Source organism: Carassius gibelio, chromosome B1, assembly GCF_023724105.1.
Source record: "Carassius gibelio isolate Cgi1373 ecotype wild population from Czech Republic chromosome B1, carGib1.2-hapl.c, whole genome shotgun sequence".
In the NCBI taxonomy this organism is placed as follows: Eukaryota; Metazoa; Chordata; class Actinopteri; order Cypriniformes; family Cyprinidae; genus Carassius; species Carassius gibelio.
Window position 1 is genome coordinate 29,222,635 of NC_068396.1, and position 27,717 is coordinate 29,250,351.

The 27,717-nt window shown below is 36.7% G+C and overlaps 4 protein-coding genes and 1 long non-coding RNA gene across 6 annotated transcripts in view; 2 read left to right on the top strand and 3 right to left on the bottom strand.

Moving 5' to 3' along the window:
- LOC127949100 (probable E3 ubiquitin-protein ligase HERC3) overlaps positions 1–7,105 on the bottom strand; it is an 8,680-nt gene extending 1,575 nt beyond the window's left edge. Inside the window, exons 1-20 of the mRNA XM_052546039.1 lie at positions 6,889–7,105; positions 6,575–6,698; positions 6,425–6,501; positions 6,094–6,315; positions 5,847–5,938; positions 3,438–3,568; positions 3,174–3,301; positions 3,003–3,073; positions 2,808–2,917; positions 2,586–2,645; positions 2,385–2,490; positions 2,118–2,304; positions 1,876–2,039; positions 1,713–1,787; positions 1,510–1,608; positions 1,337–1,405; positions 883–1,029; positions 666–809; positions 241–407; positions 68–134 (exon numbers count right to left, since the gene is read on the bottom strand). Coding sequence (XP_052401999.1) covers positions 68–134; positions 241–407; positions 666–809; positions 883–1,029; positions 1,337–1,405; positions 1,510–1,608; positions 1,713–1,787; positions 1,876–2,039; positions 2,118–2,304; positions 2,385–2,490; positions 2,586–2,645; positions 2,808–2,917; positions 3,003–3,073; positions 3,174–3,301; positions 3,438–3,568; positions 5,847–5,938; positions 6,094–6,315; positions 6,425–6,501; positions 6,575–6,698; positions 6,889–7,096 — 2,448 coding nt within the window. The 5' untranslated portion in view covers positions 7,097–7,105. The remainder of the gene's footprint in view (positions 1–67; positions 135–240; positions 408–665; positions 810–882; positions 1,030–1,336; positions 1,406–1,509; positions 1,609–1,712; positions 1,788–1,875; positions 2,040–2,117; positions 2,305–2,384; positions 2,491–2,585; positions 2,646–2,807; positions 2,918–3,002; positions 3,074–3,173; positions 3,302–3,437; positions 3,569–5,846; positions 5,939–6,093; positions 6,316–6,424; positions 6,502–6,574; positions 6,699–6,888) is intronic.
- LOC127949101 (probable E3 ubiquitin-protein ligase HERC4) overlaps positions 1–7,192 on the bottom strand; it is a 19,212-nt gene extending 12,020 nt beyond the window's left edge. Inside the window, exon 1 of the mRNA XM_052546040.1 lies at positions 7,098–7,192. The gene's annotated coding sequence lies outside the window, so the exon portion shown is untranslated. The remainder of the gene's footprint in view (positions 1–7,097) is intronic.
- LOC127949103 (uncharacterized) overlaps positions 1–8,978 on the top strand; it is a 19,708-nt gene extending 10,730 nt beyond the window's left edge. The window contains exon 3 of the long non-coding RNA XR_008152239.1: positions 8,749–8,978. This is a non-coding gene — a long non-coding RNA (uncharacterized LOC127949103). The remainder of the gene's footprint in view (positions 1–8,748) is intronic.
- Positions 7,849–17,384, bottom strand: LOC127949102 (probable E3 ubiquitin-protein ligase HERC4). Of its 2 annotated transcripts, XM_052546041.1 has the most exons (24): positions 17,093–17,384; positions 16,796–16,910; positions 16,646–16,722; positions 16,315–16,536; positions 16,076–16,167; positions 15,854–15,984; positions 15,560–15,687; positions 15,385–15,455; positions 15,165–15,283; positions 14,885–14,944; positions 14,713–14,788; positions 14,391–14,577; positions 14,146–14,306; positions 13,989–14,063; positions 13,818–13,892; positions 13,640–13,708; positions 13,053–13,202; positions 12,813–12,953; positions 11,094–11,260; positions 9,908–9,974; positions 9,745–9,803; positions 8,804–8,987; positions 8,623–8,722; positions 7,849–8,520 (listed from the first exon to the last, which is right to left on the bottom strand). In XM_052546041.1, exons 1-24 carry the CDS (start codon positions 17,304–17,306, stop codon positions 8,306–8,308), a joined length of 2,955 nt encoding a protein of 984 aa, XP_052402001.1. In that variant the 5' UTR covers positions 17,307–17,384; the 3' UTR covers positions 7,849–8,305. The 2 variants fall into 2 exon arrangements, with proteins under 2 accessions (XP_052402001.1, XP_052402002.1); XM_052546042.1 differs by lacking the exons at positions 7,849–8,520; positions 8,623–8,722; positions 9,908–9,974 and having other exon boundaries at positions 8,839–8,987.
- A 540-nt stretch (positions 17,385–17,924) lies between these two features.
- LOC127949302 (protein phosphatase 1K, mitochondrial-like) lies at positions 17,925–27,542 on the top strand. Its single transcript, XM_052546391.1, has 7 exons — positions 17,925–18,069; positions 18,898–19,474; positions 20,273–20,373; positions 22,138–22,303; positions 22,383–22,527; positions 25,286–25,420; positions 25,800–27,542. The coding sequence occupies exons 2-7, from the start codon at positions 19,035–19,037 to the stop codon at positions 25,929–25,931; spliced, it is 1,119 nt and encodes a 372-aa protein (XP_052402351.1). The 5' UTR covers positions 17,925–18,069; positions 18,898–19,034; the 3' UTR covers positions 25,932–27,542.
- The last annotated feature ends 175 nt before the right edge of the window (positions 27,543–27,717 follow it).

Genomic DNA, 27,717 nt, shown 5'->3' on the forward strand with positions numbered 1-27,717 from the left:
AATAAGAGCATAAATTTAAAAAACAGCTGTGTACACTAATACAAATGAAACACAGAAACTGTATTACCGTGAAATCGGAACTGAGCATATCCACTACTTCATCGTCGTCCTCCTCAAGAAGACTTTTCAAAGTTCTAATGTGAGATTTATGAAATACAGTTAATATGACCTGCTCTGAAACACTACTGTGAAGCCTACTGTATAAAAAGTCTAATGTCTCGTAGTCTTTAATCGTTTTACCTGGCCTCCACAGGAGACAGTTCCTCCAGATCATTCAGAGTGGGACTCTGCTGGAGGAGTTTCTTGAATAATGCCAGTGGGAACTCAATGTTTATATAATGATGGTTGTAGAGCGCCATTCCACAGATAACACCAAGATAGTAAAAATCTCGATTAGCTTGCATGCCCTGAAACAGACACAATCAGAATCAGAATCAGAATTAACTTTATTGCCAAGTATGCTTGCGCATACAAGGAATTTATTTTAGTGACATAAGCTTCCAGTACACAGAGACAACAACACACATACCAAAAAAAAAAAAAAAACTTTGTATAAGTGTATAAACAATTGTGCTAGAAAGACAATGGAAAAGCATCACAGCACATATATGTGATATACGAGAAAGACCACATTAGGAAGAATGAATGTTTGGTGTAAAACTTACATCAGGATTGAACCAAACCACCAATGATCTCTTATTGACTTCCAGCACCTTCTTCTCCCATTTCAGAAGAGATTGAGAAAGGAGGGAGAAAAATTCTGCCGATAAACCCCTCATATCTACTCCATTCTCCCCAATGAACGCCACCTGGACAGGAAATTTTCATTAAAATACCATATCAGACATTTAAATTCTGAATTCAATTCTAAAATTATTTTACCTGCAATGGAAAACAAAATGAGTGGGTTTTTTGTCCGAGATACTTTAGCGTGTCTGTCAACACTGTTTTCCTGTTTATGTGCAACACGTTGCCATTTGAAATGATGGTTCCTGGGTCTGTAAAGCTCTGTAAAAGTCCCTGCAAATACTAAAAAGAGTAAAATGATGTTAGCTTTAATGGGATAGTCCACCAAAAAATAAAAATTCTGTCATCATTTACTCATACTACTTTATTTCTTTTGCAGAACAAAAATATCTTAAAGAAGATTGGTAACCAGACAGTTTGGTGCCCACTGATCTCCATCGTATGGTTAAAAAAAAGGCACTTCTTAGTTTAAGAGTGACTAAATGATGACAGAATTACAATTTTAGGTGAACTGCTACTTAAAAAAATAGTTATTTGTCATATGCATGTTTGGCATATGTATGACTTAGTATATCCATGTCTGACTTACACAAAACATTGTCTGTTTAGATACCATGTCTGCCACAAAAGGGAACTTGACCAATATTTTAATAGTTTCCTGAAAGAAAGATGCACTGAAGTAATATAAGTTTTCTCAAAGTAATTGAACAAGAAACATAAAAATGACATACATCATGTATCAAGTCGACATTTAATACTCACAAAGCAGTAATCTTTCAACTTCACATTATCCTCCACAATATCATCAGAAAAATCTAAACCCCAAAATGGCAACATCAGTTTCTCCAGGGTGGCTTGCAGCTATTTATGTAGAAAAAGTATTCTGTGGTGATTTGGTTTTCCTAAAAAAAAATTTTTTTTTTGCAGAATTCAGAATTCACTATTGCTTTGGTTCTTAGTCTTACCATATCTAGTAGATCTTTGATCTCATGAATGAGGAAATCCCTGTTTGGGATGTCTCTGTTGGCACTGCAGCGGACCTTCACAACAAAGTATAAACAAATATTATACAATGATAGACTAAATTACATCTTTGAACTAAAAAAGCATCTTTGTTTAAAATGGCACCTGATAGATCATCTGAAGAACATTCAAAAACTTCTTCAGGCGTCTAGTTATGTCATAACCCATTTCACCAGAAGAAATCTGGCCAATCAGCTCAGCAGATGCTTTGTGAAATAAATCCACCAGGCCTTTGAGCCAATCATCAGGGAGTTTGGACCAGTACTTCTCTGAGAACATAATATAAAAATACAAATACAACAATGCCAAAAACACAAGTCAAACACTGAAAAGTCTTCCATCTTTACCTAACAGCTTGCAATCATCAGAATTCAGCTCAAGAAACTTAGAAGCCAGAGCTTCAGTGAGTTCGGTTTTTTGTTTCTTGAGACGACTGATGAGCTCAGGGAGGAGAAGATAAACTCTCAGCGATTCAACGGCATTTGGATTTGGATTCAGAGACGGCAGCAGTGTCTGCTGAACCCCCTTCACTACCTGAGATACAAAAAATTAATCAAATTAACAGTATCTCACATGTAAGTAAAATTGGTTATAGATTTTAGATGTATTATTACCTCTGCTATCAAGCTTTTATTCTCTGATATCTTTGCAAAGGTTGTTTTAACCAGATCAAAATCCAAACCACAATGCTCTTCAGACGTCTGATAATGAACATCACAACTACAAAAACAGACATTTATTTTCAAATCTGTAATGGAAGTAGTCATTTTAGGCACAAAAATGAGAAATGACTAAATATAACTACCTAATTTTACCTAGTTTTGAGAAAACTTCCATTCAGGGACGCAGAGGAGGAGAACACTGTGTTTATTTCCCTGTAAATTACACAATACTTTTAATTATTATTTTCTAATCCATTTATAGTATATGCATTTCTTTCATGTATACAATTGCTCAGTTGTATCATTACACTTCTGATTATAAAAATAGTAAGAATCCTACAAACATAAGATCAAGATTGTAAGGAAAACACTCACTGCTTTATTGTTGCCCATGGATCAGTTCCAGACAGCCATCGGTCAATCATTTTGTCGTTTAATGTCAAAACCCCTCTGCTTGGATTGGATTTGCCCTTACTTTCAAGTTCCTACAAAATTCAAGTAACATGAGTAAACACAGTGCAGCAATAATTTATGTTAAACCATTAATGAATGAAAACTGCTATGTCCTACTTTGAAAAACAAGGCAAAGGAATGATTCTCCCCAGCGATGATTTTTTCAATCGTATATTCACGATTACATTCTGTGTGCAACAAATACTTCGTTTAGATCTTTGAGCATCGTCATGAATATAAAATATTCATTACAAAATACCCTAATGCTTAATGATGACTTGTACTTACCAGTTGACAGATCCACAGGGAAAGGCACAGACTGTGTGATAATTTCTCCATTTCCCAGCTGCCCTTGCATCCCACATCCAAATGAGTAGATCAGCTTTGACGATGTGATTGATACAAGTGTGTGATGTCTTTACACAAGAAAAAAATCATTATTAAACTGAATACAAAGACTTCTATTAGGGCTAATATATATCTTGTGAGGAATTATCTTGATGTTATGGTTATGAAATCTGAAGTATTTCTCTGAACACCGACTGTCTTTACCTCCCACACGTTACTTGTGACACTTCAGATCCCCACAGTTCAGCAACCACCCGCGGATGATGCTCATCTCTAAAAGAGTTGTGCCCAAGCTGACCAGAGCCTCCGGATCCAAATGTGAACACTGTGCCGCCCTAATGATACAGCCATAACATCAGCATCTATTTCATTATGAGACATCTCATGATTCATGTAGCGTGATATATATTATTATTCAAAAATAGTACATTTAGGTCCATATATATATATTTGGAAACTGACACAATTTATCTGGCTGGTGGCTCTGTATGCCACCAGAATAGAATTCAAATGAAACTATCCAGAATAAATTGTAGTATAGACTTTAAGCTTCAGTTCAAGGGCTTGACAAAAATATAACATAAAATAATACAAAAAGAAATACAACCATTTTTATACACAGATTGCCCGTTTTCAGGGGCTCAAATGTAATTGGACAAATAAATATAATCATAAATATAGCTGCTATAAATTTTTGTGCATCCCGGTCCAAAGATCATCTGGTCAGATTTTGGACAAAATTGGGCAAAAATTGTAGGAGGAGTAGTAAAAAAAACTGTTTTACATTTATTTAAATTTGGAGGACAGCCACATTAATGTAAAATTGTAAATGAGGCTTTGTCAGAATTGTCATGACCCAGGGAAGGAAAGAATATATAAAAATAATAAAACTCGGACAATGTTTACAAAAGTAAAGTGATTTTTTTGACTAACTGTTGAAAAGTTATAAGCAAAAAGAGCAAAGTTTCATGTCTCATGACTTAAAAGTGGTGCTGTTTCCAACTTTGGCATGGACCCTCATATCATGCAGTTGATGAAGTGTACAAAGTTTCAAAAGTTTGATTGGGATAAAGCCTTTGAACCAATTTCAAGTCAACCTCATTTAAGTTCACAGCATCATAACTTTTTTTTTAGTTCTGTTCAGTCATTTCTTTGCAGCTCATTCCAAAGAGATCAACATGATGAGAGTAACCATATGTAGTAAGTTTCATTTAAGGGATCAAGAGTTATTTCCATTTCAATGTTGAATGTTTGAACTGGTGGTGGCGCTATAGAGACGATTCCAGAGACCCCAAATTTGGTCAGATCACTATTCATGACCATCACTACAAGTGTGCCAAATTTCATAATTTTCCAATGTTCTTTCATAGGGCTGCCATTGATTAACTTTCTTAATCTGTACAGATACAACAGCCCCTATGAGGCTTGGTCCGTAAAAAAAATTGTATTTTCAATATTTTGTTGAGAATCCCTTGCAGGCATTGAATGTCTTAAGTCTGGAACTCATGGACATCAGTGATGCTTTGCCAGGCCTTTACTGCAGCTGACTTCAGTTATTTTCTGTTCGGTTTTGAAACCAATCAGATTTCTGCTGACAAGCGCTTTGATGCTATTAGTATCTTCTGTCTGGAGTATAATTGTTGGTGATTTTGAATGGTTTGAAATACTACGAACTACATCGAGAGTATTGAAGCTGACTTCTGCTGATGGAAGTAAAATTATTATTAATTGAACTCATCTCTGACTCCTGGTCTTCATTCATCATATCTGGTCATTGTGTTTTAACTGTAATTCCCCTACAAGATTGACTTGGCCATTCCAGAATATTCCACCTTGCTTTTGCAATATGTTTTGGGTCATTTCCAATCAATTTTGTGCATTTGGCAGAGAGTATATACTGTACATGTACACTTCATAATTCTTCCGGCTGCTTCTCTCTTCTGTCACGTCATCGCTAATCACCACGGACCCAGTGCCACTGGAAGAACATGCTCATGCCATCGCACTACTTGTCATCCATGGACATCCAGGCCTTTTTATGTTGCTGAGCTCACCACACCAGTGCGTTCTTTTTTTTTCTCAGAAGGTACCAAACTGTTGATTTGGCCACTCCTAATGTTCCTGCTATCTCTCGGATGGATTTGTTTCATTTTTGAAGCCTAACAATTGTCCGTTTCACTGCATGGAGAGCTCATTTGACTGCATGATGTGGGTTCACAGTAACAGCTTCCAAATGCAAATGACACACTTAGAATCAACTCCAGTCCAGACCTTTTACCATCTTAACTGATGTAGAAATAATGAAGGAATAGCCCACATCTGTACATGAAACAGATTTTGAGTGAACTGTCCAATTTATGGTCCCTTGAAAAAGGGAGGTACGATTTTAAATAGCTGTTAAGTCCTTAACCTTTCCTCTGATATTTGAAGAGAATACTCTCAAATTAAAGATCAGAGTGTGCACTTTAATCCTGTATTCATTATAATCCTGTATTCATTATATAACTGCAACTCTATGCATATGTTTGGTCAGCAACAAATATATATGGACCTAACTCTGTAATAATTAAAAATAATTATTGTTATTATTATTATTAAATAATGATACTGTACCTTTGATAAAGTGGCAGTGTGTTCCCCTCCACATGAGATGGACACAGTTTTCTTCAATTTAAGGCTGTTTATAATTGTTGGGATGTGCCTGTCTTTGGTGACAAGAATTGTGAATTGAATTCATCACTTCAAAATGCATAATTTTCATGCTTTGATATAGATTTCACAGTATAGCACAAATTTAGTACATTTATGTGTACTTCCATACTGTTGCTGATTTAGCTTTTACATGATGAAATGATCAGACCTGTGGTGTCTCCGAGTCCCAGCTGTCCAGCAGAGTTCTTTCCCCATCCAAACACGACTCCAGAGAGAGACAACACAAAGCTGTGGTCTCCTCCAGCGCTGATCTGAGCCAGCGGGACCCCACTCAGACTCTGAACATGTTGAGCAGACGGAGAGCCGGGATGATCTTTCCTCAAACCCAGCTGACCGTGAGAGTTCTCCCCCCATACGAACACCTGACCATCTGAAAGAGCAACAGCTCTCAACATCTACACTCAAACCTCAATCGATTCATCTCAATCATGAGATGTTAAAAGATGAAAGCAAATGGCAGATGAAATAGTTGTCAATACCCTTAGTTAGCGCCATTGAATGATGGTCTCCACATGCGATCTGAATCACCTGCCTGTTATCCAGACCTTTGAGAGGCCTACAGAGACAAGACAATCTGTCAAATACTATAATCCATGATCATTTATGCTGTTTGATCTCCATAAACATACTTGCACAAATTAGATTTGTCCATGATGAGAACTTTTCCTGAATCAGAAAGAAGCACCGCACCATCTCCTCCACAGACAATCTGTATGATTCTGTCATCAATTTCGTCGTTTAGCTCTAGTGATTCTGGGGCAAATAATGTATAGGCCTATATATTTTAAATATTATAAACATGTTTATAAACATAAAAAACATGTTTTATTATTAAAAAATATTTATGTTTTCATTGCATATCTTATCAATTATTATGTTTTAGCCTGTGTGGTTTTAATCTAACAACATGAAATAAACCAAAGCGCCATTTATTTTATCATACCTGTATGATGGTCATAATCTTCACTGCGCAATCTCAGGACCGAGACCTTTCCATCCCGGACAAATCCAGCAAAGCTCCTTCCAGCTGACATGTCCTGAACTGCTGTTCTCGGACACACAGATTGTATTCCAGAATTTCCATGTCTGACTTGTTCAGGCTTCACCAGCCCCAAACCCTCTCTGATCTGCGATCCCCAAAAACACAACATAATCACAGCTGATGCACGAGAAGAACAGACTCCTGAAGAGATTTTCTGCAGTGCATCCTGGTCTGAGGAACACACTCACATGAAACTGAAATCAAACACGGAAATCAATCAGAAAATTGTTGGTTTCAGCCTAAGCGAAACTTGTTCAATTTCACACAAAATGAAAGTAGGTGAGAATATCTTAGGACGTCACTGGAAAACGAAACCAAAATTTAAAGGTATAGTTCGCCAATAAATTAAGGCAATTTTTCTACTCCGATGTTGTTTCAAATCAGTAGTACATTCCTTCGCGGATCACAAAAAGAGTGTTTGCCAAAATGTAATGGACTAAAAAACTCACTAAAATCTCCATTATACACGTTTTTCATAGAGAAAAAGTGGATGATGACGTTTGAAATTCTGTATAAGCTCTGCGTAACTCCTGCGTAAATCATTTATGCCATTCTAACTTATAACTGATACAAATAGACATTTAGGAGGGTATGTACGATTTTATTTTACTTTTTCAAATTTAAATGGCCAATGAAGAAAAGAATAAAAAATCAGATGTACTCATGTTCAAAAAGAAAAAAATTCTGCTTTTTCGTGTGAACGTTTCTGTGCTTCATACTTTTCTGAGGCTGTCATCATCCTCAATGAGGGAAGTTCAAAGTGCTGGGAGGACATTAGTAGTTAAGTGTGACAAGAAACATTTGCTGAAAATTGGATCAAACCTGTTAAAAAAAGATTATAAATGAGCCCAACAGTGTTTACTAAAACATGTATTTTTATTTAGATATTTAGATCAATTAAATATGTTTGAAGAAACAATCAGTAAAAGGTTATAAGTTGACATACCAGAATATCCACATAATAATGCATTATATTATTATATTATATTATAACAAAGTGCTTTTGTTAAGTTATTCTCCCCGCTGTGAGCAAAAACAATGAAAAGTCATTATATTTTATGATATATATAAAATAGAATATGTATAGCTCTCATATTGTGATTATTAAGCCCACAGTTTTTTTATAACAACTATACATCAACAGAAATAATGTGACCACATTAAGCAAAAGAGTAACATATATATGGCAAATCTATGACTGAAAGAAAATCGTCAACACTGAATAACAGTTCATGTAACATTTAAAACTAGTGAGCTACAAAGTTTAGTAACATATACTTTACTTCAGATATTTAGGGGTTGGAACCTTGAGGAAAGTTTACTCTCGTCCAAAAACCTCACAAAAGCTGATTGCGTGTATAAGCTTGTTGCGAAGTGTATTGATGTCACTGTATTTGGGAAGAATAAATATGCCAAAACAGGTCTGGGCCTCTGGCAGTCGGTCATCTGCATCAGGACAGTTTAACAGTGAAATATTCAGAACGCGCTTTGAGAAACCTCCCACAGGTACACGGTCCGTCCCATACAAGAAAACTAGAGAAAAATGAATAATGTGAGGATGTGAAAGAATAATAATGATATTCCCTAAATGTGCATGATGCTTCAAGATGCTCATACGTTAAAGACAACACTTACCCAGAAATTTTCTCTTGTTTTCTTCAGATAACTCAAAGAAAACAGTCCAGAAGTTCTTGATGAGCTCATCAGAGGCAGAGCACTTTTCATAGGAAGCACACTGAAGTTGAAGCAGGAAAAACTCAGGTATTACAGAATATTTAAAACATAAAAAATGTGAACGTTTCTTGAACATGTTTACCAGCTGAAGTTCCTTCCACTCGTATTTAGGGGAGCCTTGGAAAAACTGCTGGAGTTCCTCAGGGTGGAACATGCTCCAGGCATCAAGTGGACAGCCCTTATAGAAACCTTCTGAAAAATGCTCAAACTGACTCTTTACTGACTTGTTGAAAATGAAGTCTACATACAAATCCACATACTCCAGTCTGCAAATGAAATGAAACATTGCAATGAAACACAAGAAAATCCAGCACTGCAAAAACAGGGAACACATACATCATCTATAGGCTAAATTATCTGTTTTATGTTGTCTTTTCATGTAATATCCATTCATAAGTAATGCATAATTAATTGAAGTATTTTTCAGTTTTTCTCAGTCCCTTTGGTATACTTAATATTAATATCGACAAACAGAACAAACAAATTTTTTTACAAACAGTACAATACAATGGATTACTTTCAAAAGCCTGTAACAATTCATAAATTCAGAAAACATAAAAAAAAACAGGATAATAGAAATGACAGATTATGACTTATGAACTAGCTTAAACATTTTGCATTGAAAGGCTTAAGCAATGAACTAATTATTTGATGTTATGGGGGTAGGACTATTCAACAGAGAACCAGTATAATATATTTTGATCAACATATAAGCAACTGTAGGAAACAGCAGACAAGTGTACATAATCAGTTGCGTGAACATACAAAATAATTCGCAACTCCTACAAAAGAATGAGAAATTGCTTTTGATGTGCACAAGTGACTGTGATGTAGAGGTTGTTTCGAGAATTTCAGTTCTGATCTGATCTGAGAAATGTACAAAAGCAACTTAATAAAACAGTATAACATCACAAGGACAAATAGAAAATGAATGTTTTATCAGGACCAGTCTGATCGAAAGTTTGAAGAGTTGAGAGAGAGACAGACAGGCAGACAGACAGACAATTACATTGTAGAGCCTACCTATTAGCTTTGGTCACTGGAATCTGATTTCCATTTGGAATGAGCTCTTGCCCTTTGACCTGAAGGAGGTAAATAACAGCACGAATGGCCCAGGGTCACAAATGTAAGTTTTAAGATAACAGTTGTGTACAATTATACAAGTCAACCACAGAAACTGTATTACCATGAAATCCAAAAAGAGCATATCCACTACTTCCTCCTCGTCCTCCTCAAGAAGGCTTTTCAGACTTCTAATGGGATTTTTGAAATACAATTATAAATATGATCTGCTCTAAAACACTACTTTGAAGCCTACAGTATAAAACATCTAATGTCTCCTGGTCTTTAAAGGGGGGGTGAAATGCTCGTTTTCACTCAATATCCTGTTAATCTTGAGTACCTATAGAGTAGTACTGCATCCTTCATAACTCCAAAAAGTCTTTAGTTTTATTATATTCATAAGAGAAAGATAGTCTGTACCGATTTTTCCCGGAAAAACACGACCGGCTGGAGGCGTGACATGTGGGCGGAGCTAAAGAATCACGAGCGCCAGTAGGCTTTTTGCGTTGAGAGCGTTTGGAAGCTGTGACATTACCTTGAGGAAAAAACCATCATCCAAAACAAACCATGGCTACCAGTCAGATTCAGCCGTATTTTTATGATCCAGAATCAGATCCCGAGGCTGAAACTGAACGAGAGCAGCAGCAGCAACAACTCGCTCCCAGCGGGGCTTGAACCCAGGTCTCCGGCATGGGAGGCGGACGCACTAACATGGAGGCAGAGATATTTGAAGCAGTTTTACTCACCGCCTACGGTTCCAACACACGATCGTGACCCTTTTTCGTTGGGATTGCATCATCCTTAAGAAATAAACGATACGCAAATCCGTCGTCAAACTGGGCCTTGTTTGTAAAACAAGCATCTTCGAAATGCAGGGAACTCCGTTGATGCTCTGTAAAAATAAACTCCATCCACTGGTCCCTTAATGCTGTTTTTTCTTTGGTAATCTGTGCAGGGTTATATATATATATATATATATATATATATATATATATATATATATATATATATATATATATATATATATATATATATATATATATATATATATATATATATATATATATATATATATATATATATATAAGGAAATTCCGCTCCATCTAACGTCACACAGTGCCATACTCGAAAAAACTTTCCGAAACTTGTGACAAACCGGAAGGAGTATTTTTGGAACAGAAATACTCCTTCAAACGTACAACTTAATTTTTGAAACTTTGTCCATGTTTAGCATGGGAATCCAACTCTTTAACAGTGTAAAAAACTCAGTATGAATGAAATAGCATTTCACCCCCCCTTTAATCGTTTACCTGGCCTCCACAGGAGACAGTTCCTCCAGATCATTCAGAGTGGGACTCTGCTGGAGGAGTTTCTTGAACAAGGCCAGTGGGAAGTCAATGTTTATAAAATGATGGTTGTAGAGCGCCATTCCACAGATAACACCAAGATAGTAAAAATCTCTATTAGCTTCCATGCCCTGAAAAGACACAAGCATCACCGCACATATATGTGATATACAGGTGGATTTCAATAAATTGGAATGTTATGGAAAAGTTAATTTCATATATTGTGTATTAAAGAAATTCAATGCACACAGACTGAAGTAGTTTAAGTCTTTGGTTCTTTTAATTGTGATGATTTTGGCTCACATTTAACAAAAACCCACCAATCTCAACAAATTAGAATACTTCATAAAACCAAAAACTTTTTTAGTGAATTATTGACCTTCTGGAAAGTATGTTAATATTTTGTACATATACTCAGTACTTGGTAGGGGCTCCTTTTGCTTTAATACTGCCTCAATTTGGCGTGGCATGGAGGTGATCAGTTTGTGGCACTGCTGAGGTGGTCTGGAAGCCCAGGTTTCTTTGACCGTGGCCTTCAGCTCATCTGCATTGTTTGGTCTCTTGTTTCTCTCTTGACAATACTCCATAGATTCTTTTTGGGGTTAGGTCTGGTGAGTTTGCTGGCCAGTCAAACACACCAACGACATGGTAATTTAACCAACTTTTGGTGCTTTTGGCAGTGTGGGCAGGAGCCAAATCATGCTGGAAAATGAAATCAGCATCTTCAAAAAGCTGGTCAGCAAAAGCAAGCATGAAGTGCTCCAAAATTTCTTGGTAAACAGGTGCAGTGACTTAGGTTTTCAAAAAACACAATGCACCAACACCAGCAGATGACATTGCACCACAAATCATCACAAACTGCGTAAACTTAACACTCGACCTTGGTTTCCAAATGAAATTCAAAACTTGCTCTCATCTGAAAAGAGGACTTTGGACCTCTGAGCAACAGTCCAGTTCTTCTCCTTAGCCCAGGTAAGACACCTCTGACGTTGTCTGTGGTTCAGAAGTGGCTCAACAAGAGGAATATGACAACTGGAGCCAAATTCCTTGACATGTCTGTGTGTGGTGGCTCTTGATGCCTTGATCCCAGCTTCAGTCCATTCCTTGTGAAGTTCACTCAAATTCTTGAATCGATTTTGCTTGACAATCCTCATAAGGCTGCAGTTCTCTCAGTTCGTTGTGCATATTTTATTTCCACACTTTTTCGTCCACTCAACTTTTTGTTAACTTGCTTGGATACAGCACTCTGTGAACAGCCAGTTTCTTTAGCAATGAATGTTTGTGGCTTACCCTCTTTGTGAAGGGTGTCCATGATTGTCTTCTGGACAACTGTCAGATCATCAGTCTGACCTAGTGAACCAAGCTGAGGGACAATTTTGAAGGCTCAGGAAACCTTTGCAGGTGTTTTGAGTTGATTAGCCCGATTGTGGCATGTCACCATATTCTAATTTGTTGTGATTGGGTTTTTGTCAAATGTGAGCCAAAGTCATCACAATTAAAAGAACAAAAGACTTAAACTACTTCAGTCTGTATGCTTTGATTTCATTTAATACACAAGTTTAACAATTTGAGTTTAATTACTGAAATAAATGAATTGTTCCATGACATTCTAATTAATTGAGACGCACCTGTATGAGAAAGACCACATTAGAATGTACAAGGAATGTTCAGCGTAAAACTTACATCAGGATTGAACCAAACAAGTGAATTCTCTTGAACTTCCAGCACCTTTTTCTCCCATTTCAAAATAGATTGGGAAAGGAGGGAGAAAAATTCTGCTGATAAACCCCTTATATCACTTCCATGCTCCCCAATGAACTCCACCTGAACAGAAAAAAAAAATCAAAGCCTTACAATATGGTAAAATGGCTTATCAGATGTTTCAAATGGTTAACTTTTGAATTTGAGTTCTATTGCATTTACCTTCAATGGATGGATATATGAGTGGATGTTTTGTCTGAGATACTCAAGTGTGTCCGTCAACACTGATTCCCTGTTTATTTGCAGCATGTTGGTATTGTCATTATGCATGAATGAGCCTAAAATGCTCTGTAGCTTTTCATTCCGCAGGTACTTAAAAAAGTACAATAATGTTAGCAGGGTATTTGCATAAAATGATTACATTCTCGGGGTGTTTACATGACATTGGTTTTCTAAAACTAAAAATGGAAACCTTTTTAAAGCGTTTTGGCCATTCATTTACATGACAACATCATTTTGGGAGTCTAAAAATGCAAGTTTTTGAAAACAATATAATCTCCAGGTAAAAATCTCCTGAATTTGTGAAAACTGTGCATGCATATTATGTGATCAGTATAGGTATATGCACAGGTGCGTAGTGTTTCTTTACGAAGTGATATTCTTTACGAAGTGTGAAAGAGGATTGTTTTGCCAATGTTGCTGTCTGTATGCAAAATGTTTCAAATAAATCCATGGAAGAACTTCTCAGTTTTTAATACATAATTGTCATGTAAACATACCCTCAGATTAGCATGGTATATGTCACTTACACAAAACATTCTCCATTTAGATGCAGAATCAGCCGCAAAAGGGAACTTCAATAATATTGTAATAGTTCTCTGAAAGAAAGATGCATGGGAGAAATATAGGTTTAAGTTATTAAACAAAAAACATAAAAAGTTCATGCAAATATTTACTTTTATCATGTTACAAGCCTTCAATACCCACAATGTAGTAATGTTGTTTCAAAACTATATCATAGACATCATTGCACTCTTTCAGGTATTCCAAGGTGACTTGCAGCTATTGATGTAGAAAAAAGAGAATTTTCTTGTATTTTAGTATTCCTCAAAGAAAAGAATTCTGTTCAGCAGTATTCACTATTGCTTTGCTTCTTACCATATCTAGTAGATCATTGATCTCATGAATGATGAAATCCCTGTTTGGGATGTCTCTGTTGGCACTGCAGCAGACCTTCAAAATAAAGTATAAGCAAATAGAGTATTATAGGATGACTGATTAAATTACATCTTAATCCAGTGTTTAAAAAAGGCACCTGATGGATAGTCTGAAGAATCTTCAAAAACTTCTCCAAGCACTGTATATCCTGGTTCATTTTACCATAAGAAATCTGGCCAATCAGTTCAGCAGATGCTTTACGAAATAACTTCACCAGGCTTTTGAGCCAACCATCAGGGAGTTTGGACCAGTGCTTCTCTGAGAATATAACCTAAAAATACTTAGACAAATGCAACAAAGCCAAAAACACAAGTGAAAGGCTGAAAGTTGTCCCAGCTTTACCTAACACCTTGTGAGCATCGGGATCCAGCTGAAGGATTTTGGAGGCCAGAGCTTCAGTGAGTTCGGTTCGTTGCTGTTTCTGGATACATCTGATGAGCTCAGGGAGGAGAATGTAAATTCTCAGCGATTCCTCACCAACTGGATTCGGATTCAGAGAACGAAGCATCTGTTCAACCACCTTCATTACCTGAGATAAAAAAAAATTAAAGGAATTTCAGGTTGCATACAAATTAAGTTCTCTCAGTTTGTGAAAGTAAAACCCTTTTCAGCCCCTTAATGTTAAACCTGTTAAACAAACTGGATATTTTGGATTTACTATTACCTTTGATATCACCTTTTCATTCCCTAATAACTTTGAAAAAGCTTTTTCAGCCAGTTCAAAATCCTGTTCATCTTGGCTACAAAAAGAAAAAAACATTCATAGATATTTGTGATGCTTTCAGCAGATTTGTTTTGGGCTGAAAAATGACTAGACATATTTACTTCAGAATTACCTTGCTTTGAGAAAACTTCCATTCAAACAGGCAGCAGAGGAGAACATCTTTGTTATTTCCCTGTAAATATTGTCCATTTATTTGCATTACCCTAACATATATAAATTACAGGCCACAGAAATACTAGTAAGACTTCTAATACTCTACTTACAAGTCAAATCTATTTGATGAATCCTTCAGTAAAACTCAGACAAAAACTGACAAACACTTTGGAAATATTTTCTTAATTACACATAAATGAAAACAGAAGTCTGTCTATAAAACTGAGTCAGGCACTCACCTCTTTATCGTTACCCATGAATCTCTTTCTGACACCCAACGTTCAATCATCCTCTCATTTAATGTCACAATCCCTTTACTAGGATTGGGTTTAGACATTGCAGATTTGTTGCCAAGTCCCTACAGAAAAAACAACAACAACAACAAACAAGAAAAAACATAAGTAATCACAGTGCAACAGTTATTTAAATAATTTATGAATCAAAACTACCATGTCTTACTTTGAAAAACAAGGCAAAGTAATGATTCTCCCCAGCAATAAGCTTTTCAATCGTATATTCACGATTACATTCTGTGTGCAACAAATACTTCATTCAGATCTCTAAGCATCATCATGAATATTATACAAATATTGATGATAAAATGGACCATTGCGAAGAAATGATTTTTAATTACTAGTTGACAGATCCACAGGGAAAGGCACAAACTTCTTGATCATTTTGCCATTTCCAGGCTTCCCTTGGATCCAGCATCCAAATGAGTAGATCAGCTTTGACGATGCGACTGATACGAGTGTGTGATGTCTTATGAAAAAAGAATTGAATGCCTAATTTATTGAGCAGAACTCAAACATCAGACATGTTAACCATGTGAGGAATTTTGTATGAGAGACATAGAACAGTGCATAATAAAATCTGTACTATTGCTCTGAGATGCTGTTTGCTAATAAAGCTTACGAACAGTCTTTACCTCCCACACGTGACCTGTGACACTTCAGATCCCCACAGTTCAGCAACCACCCGCGGATGATGCTCATCTCTAAATGATTTGTGCCCAAGCTGACCAGAGCCTCCGGATCCAAATGTGAACACTGTACCACCCTGAAACATGAAACATTTACTAATTATTTTCTGTCCAGCTTGTTTTTATGCTAAATACAGTATACCATCTAATATATTATGACCATAGTACCTTTGATAAAGTGGCAGTGTGTTCACCTCCACATGAGATGGACACAGTTTTCTTCCCATTCAGACTATTTACAACCGTTGGGACGTGTCTGTCTGTGGTAGTAACAGTCAGTTAATCACTTCCACATAAATCATATTCATGCTTTGATATAGACTTCACAGTATAGCACAAATTTAGTACATTTATGTGTACTTTCATGCTGTTACTGATTTAGCTTTTACATGATGAAATGATCAGACCTGTAGTGTCTCCGAGGCCCAGCTGTCCAGCAGAGTTCTTTCCCCATCCAAACACGACTCCAGAGAGAGACAACACAAAGCTGTGGTCTCCTCCAGCGCTGATCTGAGCCAGCGGGACCCCACTCAGACTCTGAACATGTTGAGCAGACGGAGAGCCGGGATGATCTTTCCTCAAACCCAGCTGACCGTGAGAGTTCTCCCCCCATACGAACACCTGACCATCTGAAAGAGCAACAGCTCTCAACATCTACACTCAAACCTCAATCAATTCATCTCAATCATGAGAAGCTAAAAGATGAAAGCAAATGGCAGATGAAATAGTTGTCAATACCCTTAGTTAGCGCCATTGAATGATGGTCTCCACATGCGATCTGAATCACCTGCCTATTTTCCAGACCTTTGAGAGGCCTACAGAGACAAGACATTCTGTCAGATACTATCATTTATGATCATTTATGCTGTTTGATCTCCATAAACATACTTGCACACAGTAGATTTGTCCATAATGAGAACATTTCCTGCATTAGCAAGAAGCACCGCACCATCTCCTCCACACACAATTTGTCTGAATGTTTTATTCTTTAGCTGTAGTTTCTCTGTAGTACATAAATTATTTTCATCAGTTCAACTTCTCAGACTATAAAAATGAACACACTTTCATTATAATGCCATTAAATTAATAAACATACAGTATCAGTAGACCAAATATAAATATATGGCATTTATCTTACATTTTTATCTTTAAACTAGGACCTAATGTGTCATTAGTGTATCATACTTAGTTTTCCATCATGATTATAGTCTTCACTGCGCAATCTCAGGACCGAGACCTTCCCATCCCGGATAAATCCAGCAAAACTCCTTCCAGCTGACATGTCCTGAACTGCTGTTTTTGGACATAAGCATCGCAATCCACACTTGCCTTTTTTGACTTGTTCAGCCTTCACCAGCCCCAAACCCTCTCTGACCTGCGCTCCCCAAAAACACAACATGATCACAGCTGATGCACGAGAAGAACAGTTCAACAGACTCCTGAAGAGATTCTCTTCGTCTTAAATTGCAAACACGAAAGTTAAACCGGTAAGGCTTGTTTCAGGCAAAACGATACTATTCAAAGCTTCCCACAAAACGAAAGTATACTGAATCTTATATTCTGTATTTGTTGCTTTTACCATCGAGTTGTTTTATATGTGGAATAGGACAACCTGTCCACAATGACCGTCAGTTTTTTCCCACAGAACATAAAGGCGATGTTAAGGTAAAATAGCGGGGAATGAAAACTCAGAAGTCACATTCGTGTTTTCCATACAAAAGCGTGAATGGTGACAGTGACTGTCATTCTGTATATCATGACATCCCTCTTCAAGCTTTTTATGTCAAAAGTTCTCTGTGTGATTAAATTTAGATAAATATTTAATCGTTATGAGACATTTTATTAAGACAATTAAAACAAACAATAATATCAACAAGCTTCTGAGATGAGATATGTCTAAGATTAGAACGCCTATTACTACAGTTTCCCTTAACTCATTGGTTTAGAGCTATGTCAATCACATTAGTCTGGCCAATCAACTGATTGAACCCCACCGACGAAACGGAGGGATCTGATTGGCCCACATGTATATTTTCCTTCATTAGGCGGTTTGTGTGCAGCAGCTAAAAGAAGAAATTACCTACTGTACGATATTACATTCAGTTAACCCGTTAAGTTAAATAAATACATACCAGATATCATTGTCATCATATCAGTTAAAGGTAAGTAGCAAATAAACATCTAGAATTATACAACATTCGCGAATTGCCGTTGAGAAATCCCTTTGCTTGCTAACGTTAGCAGCGCCAGCTCCGAAAGCTCGAGGATTATTCTCCGTTTTGCATGTTGTGGTAAATGTTTAAACTCAATAATTCGCTCATTCTGTAATCTATGTCTGTTTCAGCTATTTTGCTTTACCGTTTTTTGTTTAAAACTTTAATAGAGAGCGGTTTGAATGTTTTGCTAGCATGTTGTTATATAAGCGAGGAGTTACGTCATGTTTATTTACCCTCTATTCATATTTAACTCGATGTTTCTTCGCCCGTCTATCTATAATTTGGTTATTTCCATTAGAAATGACCGTTTTTATGTTGTTTTTGCGGGTCATTGGTTTATAACGTATGAATTGTAGTATGAGTTAAATAGGGGGTGGGGCACAGTTGTAGTGTTGCTGAATGCCTCCATTGGGAAAGTCAAAACATTGTTTAGTGATTAAACAAAGAATTTCTTATACCTAACCACTACCTATGCAAAAAAATTTTTAGGCATGTATTATGTACATATGTCTCATGTTTTTAATCATTGACTTCAGTGGGAGGAGCTGTAATCTTATTATTAGTGTTCAAACAAAAAGGCTGTGTTTGAAAACCCAGTGAGCTAAGTAGCTATTTTTGGAAATCATAGGTGACCCCAATGTGCTGTCTGTCTTTGTTTACATCTCGCTACATTTTGAGACAGCTGAAAGCTACGTGCTTTGTTGCATAGTATGTACACTCTAGGGATTAACAAGCCTCAGGGTGAGTCAATAATTTATTTTCCTTGTTTTTCAGAGAACTCCTGTTCAAGACTGTTTATTTACAGAGACCAGTGTATCCACATTCTGCATTGGTTTTTGGAGCATATTTAAGGGCCATTTGTTTCAGACTCTTATTGCCTGTTCAGAAAGTTTAGTATCCTGCTACGGAGTATGTCAGTGGCTCTTCTTGTGCGATATGCCACGCTCCGCGGATCCCGTGTCTGCTGCAGGGCTGCCCTCGGCCTAACTAGCATCCACCAACAAGACCCAAAACGGGCTCTACACACGCCATCATCTCCTCTGTGCAGCAACTCTCGCTTTGATCCGGACAGCAGTGGCCTGCCAACTACCTGGGACTCCTTTGGGATCTGGGACAACCGCATTGATTTGCCCATCTTGCTTCCGTCGAGCATCCGATATGGTAAACCCATTCCTAAAGTTAGCCTGTCCAAGGTGGGCTGTGCATCGCAGATTGGCCTGCGGAAGGTGAACGAAGACCGCTATCAGCTATCGCAGATGACGGACAACATCATGTACTTTGCAGTGTTTGATGGGCATGGAGGAGCAGAGGCTGCTGATTTCTGCCACAGAAACATGGAGAAGTATATTAAGTAAGGATCAGTGGTTTTAAAGGAATAATACAAATGATTAGAGCACTAGTACCCTATTTTCACCAGCTAAAAATGATTTTAAGTCAGTTATTTTTTTTATCTTTTTCTGTTTTGTGTCAGTAGGAAATATCAGTTTACATTTCCAAATATTCATTTTGCCTATTGACACACTACAGCAAAAGTTAGAAATAACTTGAAACCATTTTTAGCTGGTGAAAATACTAGTGTTCTAATAATTTTGGTCATCACTGTTTAAGTAAAAATTAAATTTTACTCACCCTTAGGTCATTCGAGATGTAGATTAGTTTGTTTCTTTATCAAAACCGATTTGGCAAAATTCAGCATTACATCATTTGCTCACCAATGGATCCTCTTATCCCAATGTCTTGTGAAAGTAAAAACTCCATGCAGAAAATGGAAGGGTGAAACAAATCCATTTTCATCTTGCATCTAAACCCACTAGTATATTTCTCTGCTGATTCAGAATATTTTCCTCTGGATAAAGCAGTATTATTAATATTATATTATATTTAATTAGTGGGGTTATATTTAATTTTTTATGAATTTGGCAAGAATATGCAAGATGTTTCATAGACAGAAAAAGCTCATGATTTTACTCAGGTAGAGCTTTGTTGGAATGCAAGCTCCGCATTTACTAACATGACTCGTTCTTGGAATTAATTCAAGAGGACTGAGTATCTAAACCGGTTTGAACCATTCCATTATGGGCTTCTGAATTGGGGCATGTTGTGTTTCAGGGTAGCTAACTTTTTATGTTGTATTTTTCATGTGTTTCAGAGACATTGCAGAAGACGAGGATAACTTGGAATTAGTTTTAACCAAAGCATTTCTTGAGGTGGACAAAGCTTTAGCCAGGGATCTTCACATCAGTGCAGATGGTAGGTCCTATTTTACCGATTTATTTGTTGTTTAAGCATGCTTAGTCTCTCAGCTGTTGTTTTAGAGTCTTAAATAATTATTGTTTTGATGCATCAGGTAAACATGTAACAGAGCCAAATGGACATTTGTGAACTGAACATGACAATGCAGACTAAATACATGATTTTGACTATGATCCCTTATACAGAGCAGTCAGTACCTTTATAATCTTGTCATGATTATTCACAGATTTCTCTTTGGCTCTGTAAACTGCATCCATCCCAACAACATAGCATTTACATGCTTGTGTATACTAGGGGTGGGTTAAAAATGATTCCTAGATGCATCAGTATTCTTACAATGCAAATAATTATAAAACCTTTTACTATAACAAATAAATACATTTCATCAGAATCAGAAAGAGCTTTATTGCCAAGTATGCTTAGGCATACAAGGAATTTGTTTTAGTGACAAGCTAAATATATATATATATATAATGTATATGTGTGTGTACATTTAGGGAACTGTAAATTATATTTGCTGTTTTTAAAATTAATATTTAAGTTTTTGAAAATGTTTGCTCCTTTACTCCGCTTGTTGTAAGTAGTCAGATATCTGTGCTGTGGCATGCAGAACCTTTATCAATGTTTTTTTCTAATTTTAATTCTTTTCTATTTTTATAGGGCTGAAAAGTGATGTACATTAATTTGTTAACAAACTTAAGTAAAGTTAAACCTCGAAGCTATGCTCATTTATTCCATTTCTGTTCATCATAACAGGTTTAGCCTATAAATCTTAATATAGTAAAAATTTGCACCTTACGCTGAAAAAATTGATGCATCAGGAATTATAGAAACATCTTGAATTGAAAGAGTATCAAAGATGACTTGAGTCCCACCTTTAGTATATAATATAAATACATGGTTAAAAAAAATGTTGTTTATAAGGATATGAAATGCTGTTGTGATAGAATAAATACGATTTATACTAGGTCCATCATATTCATGTAGTTTGTGGCCCACTAGTGTGGCCTGCTGCGTGACATGTCCAATCTTGCCCTGTGTGTGCGTGTTATATTTACAACAGCCGCGGACCCAGCTTACCCCTATAAGAGCTGCAGCTCTGCGGTACCTTTATGGAGGCCGGAGGGTTAGATTGCTCCAGCGGGTCCTTGCGTGGACTTTTGGAAGGTTCCTGACCTTTCTCTCTTTCTTTCCTTTCTGTCTTTCTCTTTATCTCCCTTTACTGTGCTCTGCCTTCTTCACATGTGTTGGTTGCTGGAAAATTATTGATTAGTTGTGTTCAAAGCTTGTTTTCTGTATTGATAACAATAGTTTTATTTGTCAGAGAACTGAACACTGTAGAATATTTACTGCGGGAGTCATTTTCAGTGAAGAAATGCTATTTGCTAAAAAGAGATAAAATCTATTGCTTTTATGCTTTTTTTATTTTTATTTAAGCACTATGCATAATGTTTTGCCTAAACAATGATGTTTACTTTTTAATGTCCTATGTGCCTTAGTTAGTCAAAGTCACAATGCTACCTGCTTGCCTTGACCACTCCAGTACATCATTTCTTTTGGAAACTCAGTATTGTGCACGGTATTGTGTAGTATAGTGTACTAGCATTACATGCAAATCAAGACTAAGTAAATAGCTGTCTATTTTCTGTGTGTGATTTGTGCTAAAACAGATACAAACTCTATATCTCATGTTATAATGTTTCTGTGACCTTCAACGCATCACAAACTAACCATCATGCCTCGCTCTCTGGTGTGTTACAGCCTCTCTGTTGAGTGCAGGGACCACGGCCACTGTGGCCCTGCTGAGAGATGGGATCGAGCTGGTGGTGGGCAGTGTGGGGGACAGCCGAGCCATGCTGTGCCGCAAAGGAAAAGCCCTCAAACTCACTGAGGATCACACGCCTGAGAGAAAGGATGAAAAAGAGAGGTACACTAACTGCTCTGAGCACACTGAGATATTGCATTGCAGAGCGCATGTTTTGATCACAATCTGTTTGTTTCTGAAGAATACGGAAGACTGGAGGTTGTATTACGTGGAACAGTTTGGGTCAGCCTCATGTCAATGGCAGACTGGCCATGACACGCAGCATTGGAGATTTTGACCTCAAAACGTCAGGTGTCATCGCAGAACCAGAGACTAAGAGGATTTCAGTGAGAGCTTTTTCTTTTAAATTCACTAACATATTAATAATGTGCTGACTATATTCAATATATATTAGTGGTGGGCCGCTATCGGTGTTAACATGCTGCGTTAATGTGAGACTCTTATTGGGCGATTAAAATAAAATATCGCCGTTAATCTATTCTCAAAGTTGGGTTGAGAGCTGGGTCTATACTAAGCAAGCTATGATGACTTTCACCTTGATATTTTAAATAACCGACTGGCTGAGGCCAGCCTAAAAAGATGCTCAGGACAGTTGACGGGCCACTGCTGCGCATCGTCACGAAAGCTTATCCCTTTCACGTGTTTTTAAGCCTTACTGCTTGTCCATTTAAACATTAAAGCATCCAAACACAAGACACGGAAAAGCTGAACAGAGTAGCTGGTTGCTCGCGTGCTGTTTTCGGGAGAGAGAGAGAGAGCCGCGTATCACGGACAGCGACACTGAACCGAGCTCTCTTCTGCGAAGTTCTCCTCATGAACGAACAAATACCAATCGCAGTTTGAACAAACAAAAAGATGTGAAAGAGCCCAATTCAGTACTCTCAGTGTTCTGGTGTTCAGGGCTCATGCAGAGAAAGACGTCTCAAAACACTTGAACATCGAATTTGCTTATTTTTTCTCTTGTGCCGACAAATATATACAAAATATGTCAAAATATCCACCTAGGAAATTATGCTTGAAAAAACTTATTTCTTAAGTGAAAGTAAACAGTTGAGGAAAAAAATGGGATGTGTATTATATCACAAACTTGAAAAAAAACGTAAACATTGTGTAAATAGCACAAATAAATAAAAATAAACAAACAGACAAATTAAACAATTTCAAACAGGGCCCACTGGTACAACCTGGGTCCCCGCTGACCCCAGCTACAGCCCTGTACACGCCTGTTTCACACATCCTCCGTCTGCAGTGCGTATGCAGTGCCTGTGTGTTACGTATGTGGTGCAGCACGGACTCTATGTGCTTTCACACAGGACGCGTTTGCAGTCCGCTACTCGGTACGTAAATGATCGCTGCACTGTTGCAGAGGCAACGCTCCTGGAATGCAACTGGAATCCGTTAACATGGGTGCGTAAAAAATATGCCACGCATACGCACTGCAGACGGAGTATGTGTGAAACAGGCGTAAGGTTGTTTGCACTTTGTGCAATGTGGAATTGGTTTACAGCTTTTTCAAGCACTTTGTGATGCATTTTGGAAACAGGAGATGAGCCCCTTTTCTAATTCACCACCTAGCTTGATAAACCCCTTCTCAAAGACTTAATCTTTGTCAATTTTATTTGGGTAACACATATTCTGAATGCCTTTGGCAGAATTCGAATGAGCCATTTTAATCTAGATTAAGAAAATTAAACTATGCCCACCACTAATATATATATATATACACGTCCCTGTCCCCAGACCTGTACTTCATCTTCATTTAATACAGTTGAATGTGGACAAATATGATTCATGGTAACAACTTCATGAATGCAGTTATGCACTAAATTTCAAGATATTTGGCCAAAAATACTCCTGTATGAGTTAGGGCTACACGTTTAATTGAAATGAAGTTGCAAAGTTGATAAATTGCAATTAGGCAGAAGCTTTGATTGTCATGCGTATCTTTCAGTGAAGCACAATTTTGTGATCACTATTACATTTTCAACCAAAGCTCTCGCGCAGAGACTCCAAATACATAAAAGCTACGTAAAATATACGTAAAATAAGTAAAAGCTAATGGTCGACTGATATTAGGTTTTGGACAACCTAGGACATCTTGGAAAGCAGGGTGGTCGATATAAAGCAGATAAAGAGCAGCATAATTGGAAATCACGAGTTTAAAGTTTGTCGATCGTGCATCTCAGGTGAAGCTGAACTCTCCTGTCTGCATTCAGTTCGCACGGACCGACCGTCACGCAGAGAACACGCTATCATGCAGTATACAAATGCACATTTCACAAGATTTCGCAGCTGGATTCGGCTAAGTTTGTGAAATGAAATATATATTAGTCATTCAAAGATTTGTTTAAATTATATAAATACATATTAGCTGAATGCTAACGAAAAATGAGAAAGTATTATAATATTTGCCTTTCTATTACTAATAATGTAAAATAAATAGTTTTAATAATAAATAGTGATGATAAGCGATATCACACTAGTGCTGTTTGTCCTGAGTGCAAATGTGATTTTTATACAACAGTTCACTAAATGAGTTAATATTGTGTAATATTTTAAGCTATTTAAACTAAAATATTTGTATATTTAAAGTGTTTATTTTCTGAATGAATCTGTGCTTTGAATGAATCAAATTAATGAATGACTCAAATTAATGAATGACTCAAAGACATTTACCCCCACCTACTGGATGTTTTAGTTTCTTATTTAGAATTTTTTTTTAAAGGAAAAAAAACTTTAAAGGGATAGTTCACACAAAAAAAATGTATGTGCTTTATTTAGTAATTTCTCATTTAATACACTTTAAATAATCTTTTGGAGGTGTTTTTACAGTCAAATGTAATTTGCGATTCATTAATTAATCAACACATCATGTAATCAATTAGGTTAAAAAATGATATCGACCCCAGCCCTAGTATTTATGCATACAATTCATAGAATTTTACATTGAGTACTTTTGAGTTAAATATTTTTGATGACATTATGAAATATTAATATATATATTAAATATAAATATAAAATTTCAATATTCAAAAGCAATTTATATTTTGAGTTGTACTGATTTAAGTCTACCTGTATTGTCAGTTGCACCACGTCCACGACTCCTTTCTGGCACTCACCACTGACGGCATTAACTTCATCATGAACAGTCAGGAGATCTGTGACTTCATTAACCAATGTAACGACCCTAAAGAGGCTGCACAATGCATATCTGAGCAGGTGAGTCATTGAATCCAACATCCACCATTATTATTTTTTTTTAGGATATGTTCTAGTTATTACCAACCCTTAGCCCTGTATGGGAACATAAAATTGTGCAATGATTGCTAATTTTTCTTTTTCTTTTGTTTTTTAGTGTGTGTCAGAGTTATAAATAAAAAAAGAAAATAATCAAATGAGATAAAGAACAGTTCATTTTGTTAAGTGTTGATTTAGTAGATTGTTTACAACAAGGACACAAATAAACTGTGATGTGAGCGTACTCATACAGCTTCATTGATTCTTGTCTTTATAGTGAATGCAGCAGGTTTAAACATGCATACGTTTGCATAATAACTTCAAAGGTTCTTTTCTTGTCATACACTTCTGTCCCTCTCAGGCTCTTCAATATGGCTCTGAAGACAACAGCACTATCATTGTGGTGCCGTTCGGTGCCTGGGGCAAACACAAAAGCTGTGACGTGAGCTTCTCCTTCAGTCGCAGTTTCGTCTCCACTAGCCGTTGGGCCTAATCAAAAATAAGAAGACCACGATGGTTTAACCGTTACACAGCAGTGACTCCCTAGTCTGAATTCAACAATGTGCAATATTCTCCTAATCCATCCTGTGACGATCAACTCAAAAAAGACTATTACTTTCAGAACCCACATTTAATGTGGTCTTGAGTTGCTGTCGACTCAACAGAATGACACAGAGCTAACTTTGTCTGGAGAAGTGGTTTTCTGAACCTCAGTTCCTCTGAGGTTCGAATGTATCCTTGTCTTGAAAATGGTTCTTTCCCGCTTTTAGCTCCTAACCTGTGTTGCGTATCTTTCATTTGGTTACCTCAGTTCTGGTTTTTACTTTTTGCAGATACTATACTTCAGAATAGTGTGCTGTAGGTGGAATCAACAATTATTCTCCGTACTATTATTGTGAATCTCATTTCATTTTCAGAATAGGAATTTTAAGCACTTTCAGATTATGCGAGGTTCAATGTTTTGGAATCCTCATAACTCTAGTCTTTGAGTGTTAAATGACACGCAGAAGCACATTTCAGTGGTCTACGTGCTTTGTCTGATGGCTGTGCACTTTCATAAGCCCGTATTTACAGCGTTAAACCACTGTACATACTGAAGTGGACTATTTCTTGTGCAAGCACATATTTCAATAACTTTGTCTCCTATTTGTAGTGTGAATATTCATCCATGCTTTATTCCAGCTTGACTACCAGCAATTTTAAAGCTACTTCAAAAAAAAACAACAACCTAACTTGAGGATCATTTCGCAAACTAATCAATTCTTTTTCTGTGCCTTTTCCATAAACCTTGTTGTTTTCTGACACTTTCCAGTCATTCTTTCAACTTTAGGTTTAGAACTGAAGTTTTAAACTGTGACTTGTGCTTGTTTAGTGTTACTAAACTATTTTTGTTCAGTGGTATTCCCTACAATACATAAAGCAAAGTCCAGATATTTTTGTTATTTATATAATGTACACGATGGACAGTTAACTCTATGGTGTATGTGATTGTGTATTATATTTAAATATTTTCTTTTAACTCTCCTGGGTAAAGCAGAAATGTGACATTTCATTCATTCATCCACTGAATTGATGTAATTGCATGCATTCTGCTGTAACTTTATAACCTAAAGCTTTTAATTGGAAGGCTATTGTCATGATCTCTGATTTCCAGTGATTTTTATTTGTAGAGCCATACACATGTGACCTCAACTAGTCGGTGACTTTATTCACGTCTGCAAGACTGGTTCATATTTTGATGCAGTTTTTTTATTGATTGATTTCTGCATTATCTCTCATCATTCTCATTCAGCATGTACTCTCATTTTAGGCCTTCAACAGCCTTTTTCCTTTGTCTTCCTCTTTTAAGGTCCAGAAGCACATCCTGTACGATAGGGGTCTTTTTTCATATGTACTGTTCTCCAATTAATATGTTTGTCAAAATATATTATATTCAGTGTTAATACAACTGTGCATGGATCTTGCTCAGAACAATCTGTAAAACAACTGCAAGTGTTTCCTGCTCTATATATGGACCTAACTTGGCTTTATTGATATCCAGTTTATTGTGAAGTATAATGCAGCTGTGAATAAAGTTTCACCAGAAACATCTCTGTTGGATAAACATGATTGATTTTTGCCTCTTTATTTGTTGTCCTATCTACTTAATATTATATTCAAGGAGTCATTAAAAGGCTTGTCTCAAAAAACATATCTTTTTCCATTATTAAACATGTATTTTGTGTTCCAGTAAATGTAATACAGGAAAATGTAAAAAGGAGGTTTAAACCCTGATTCCT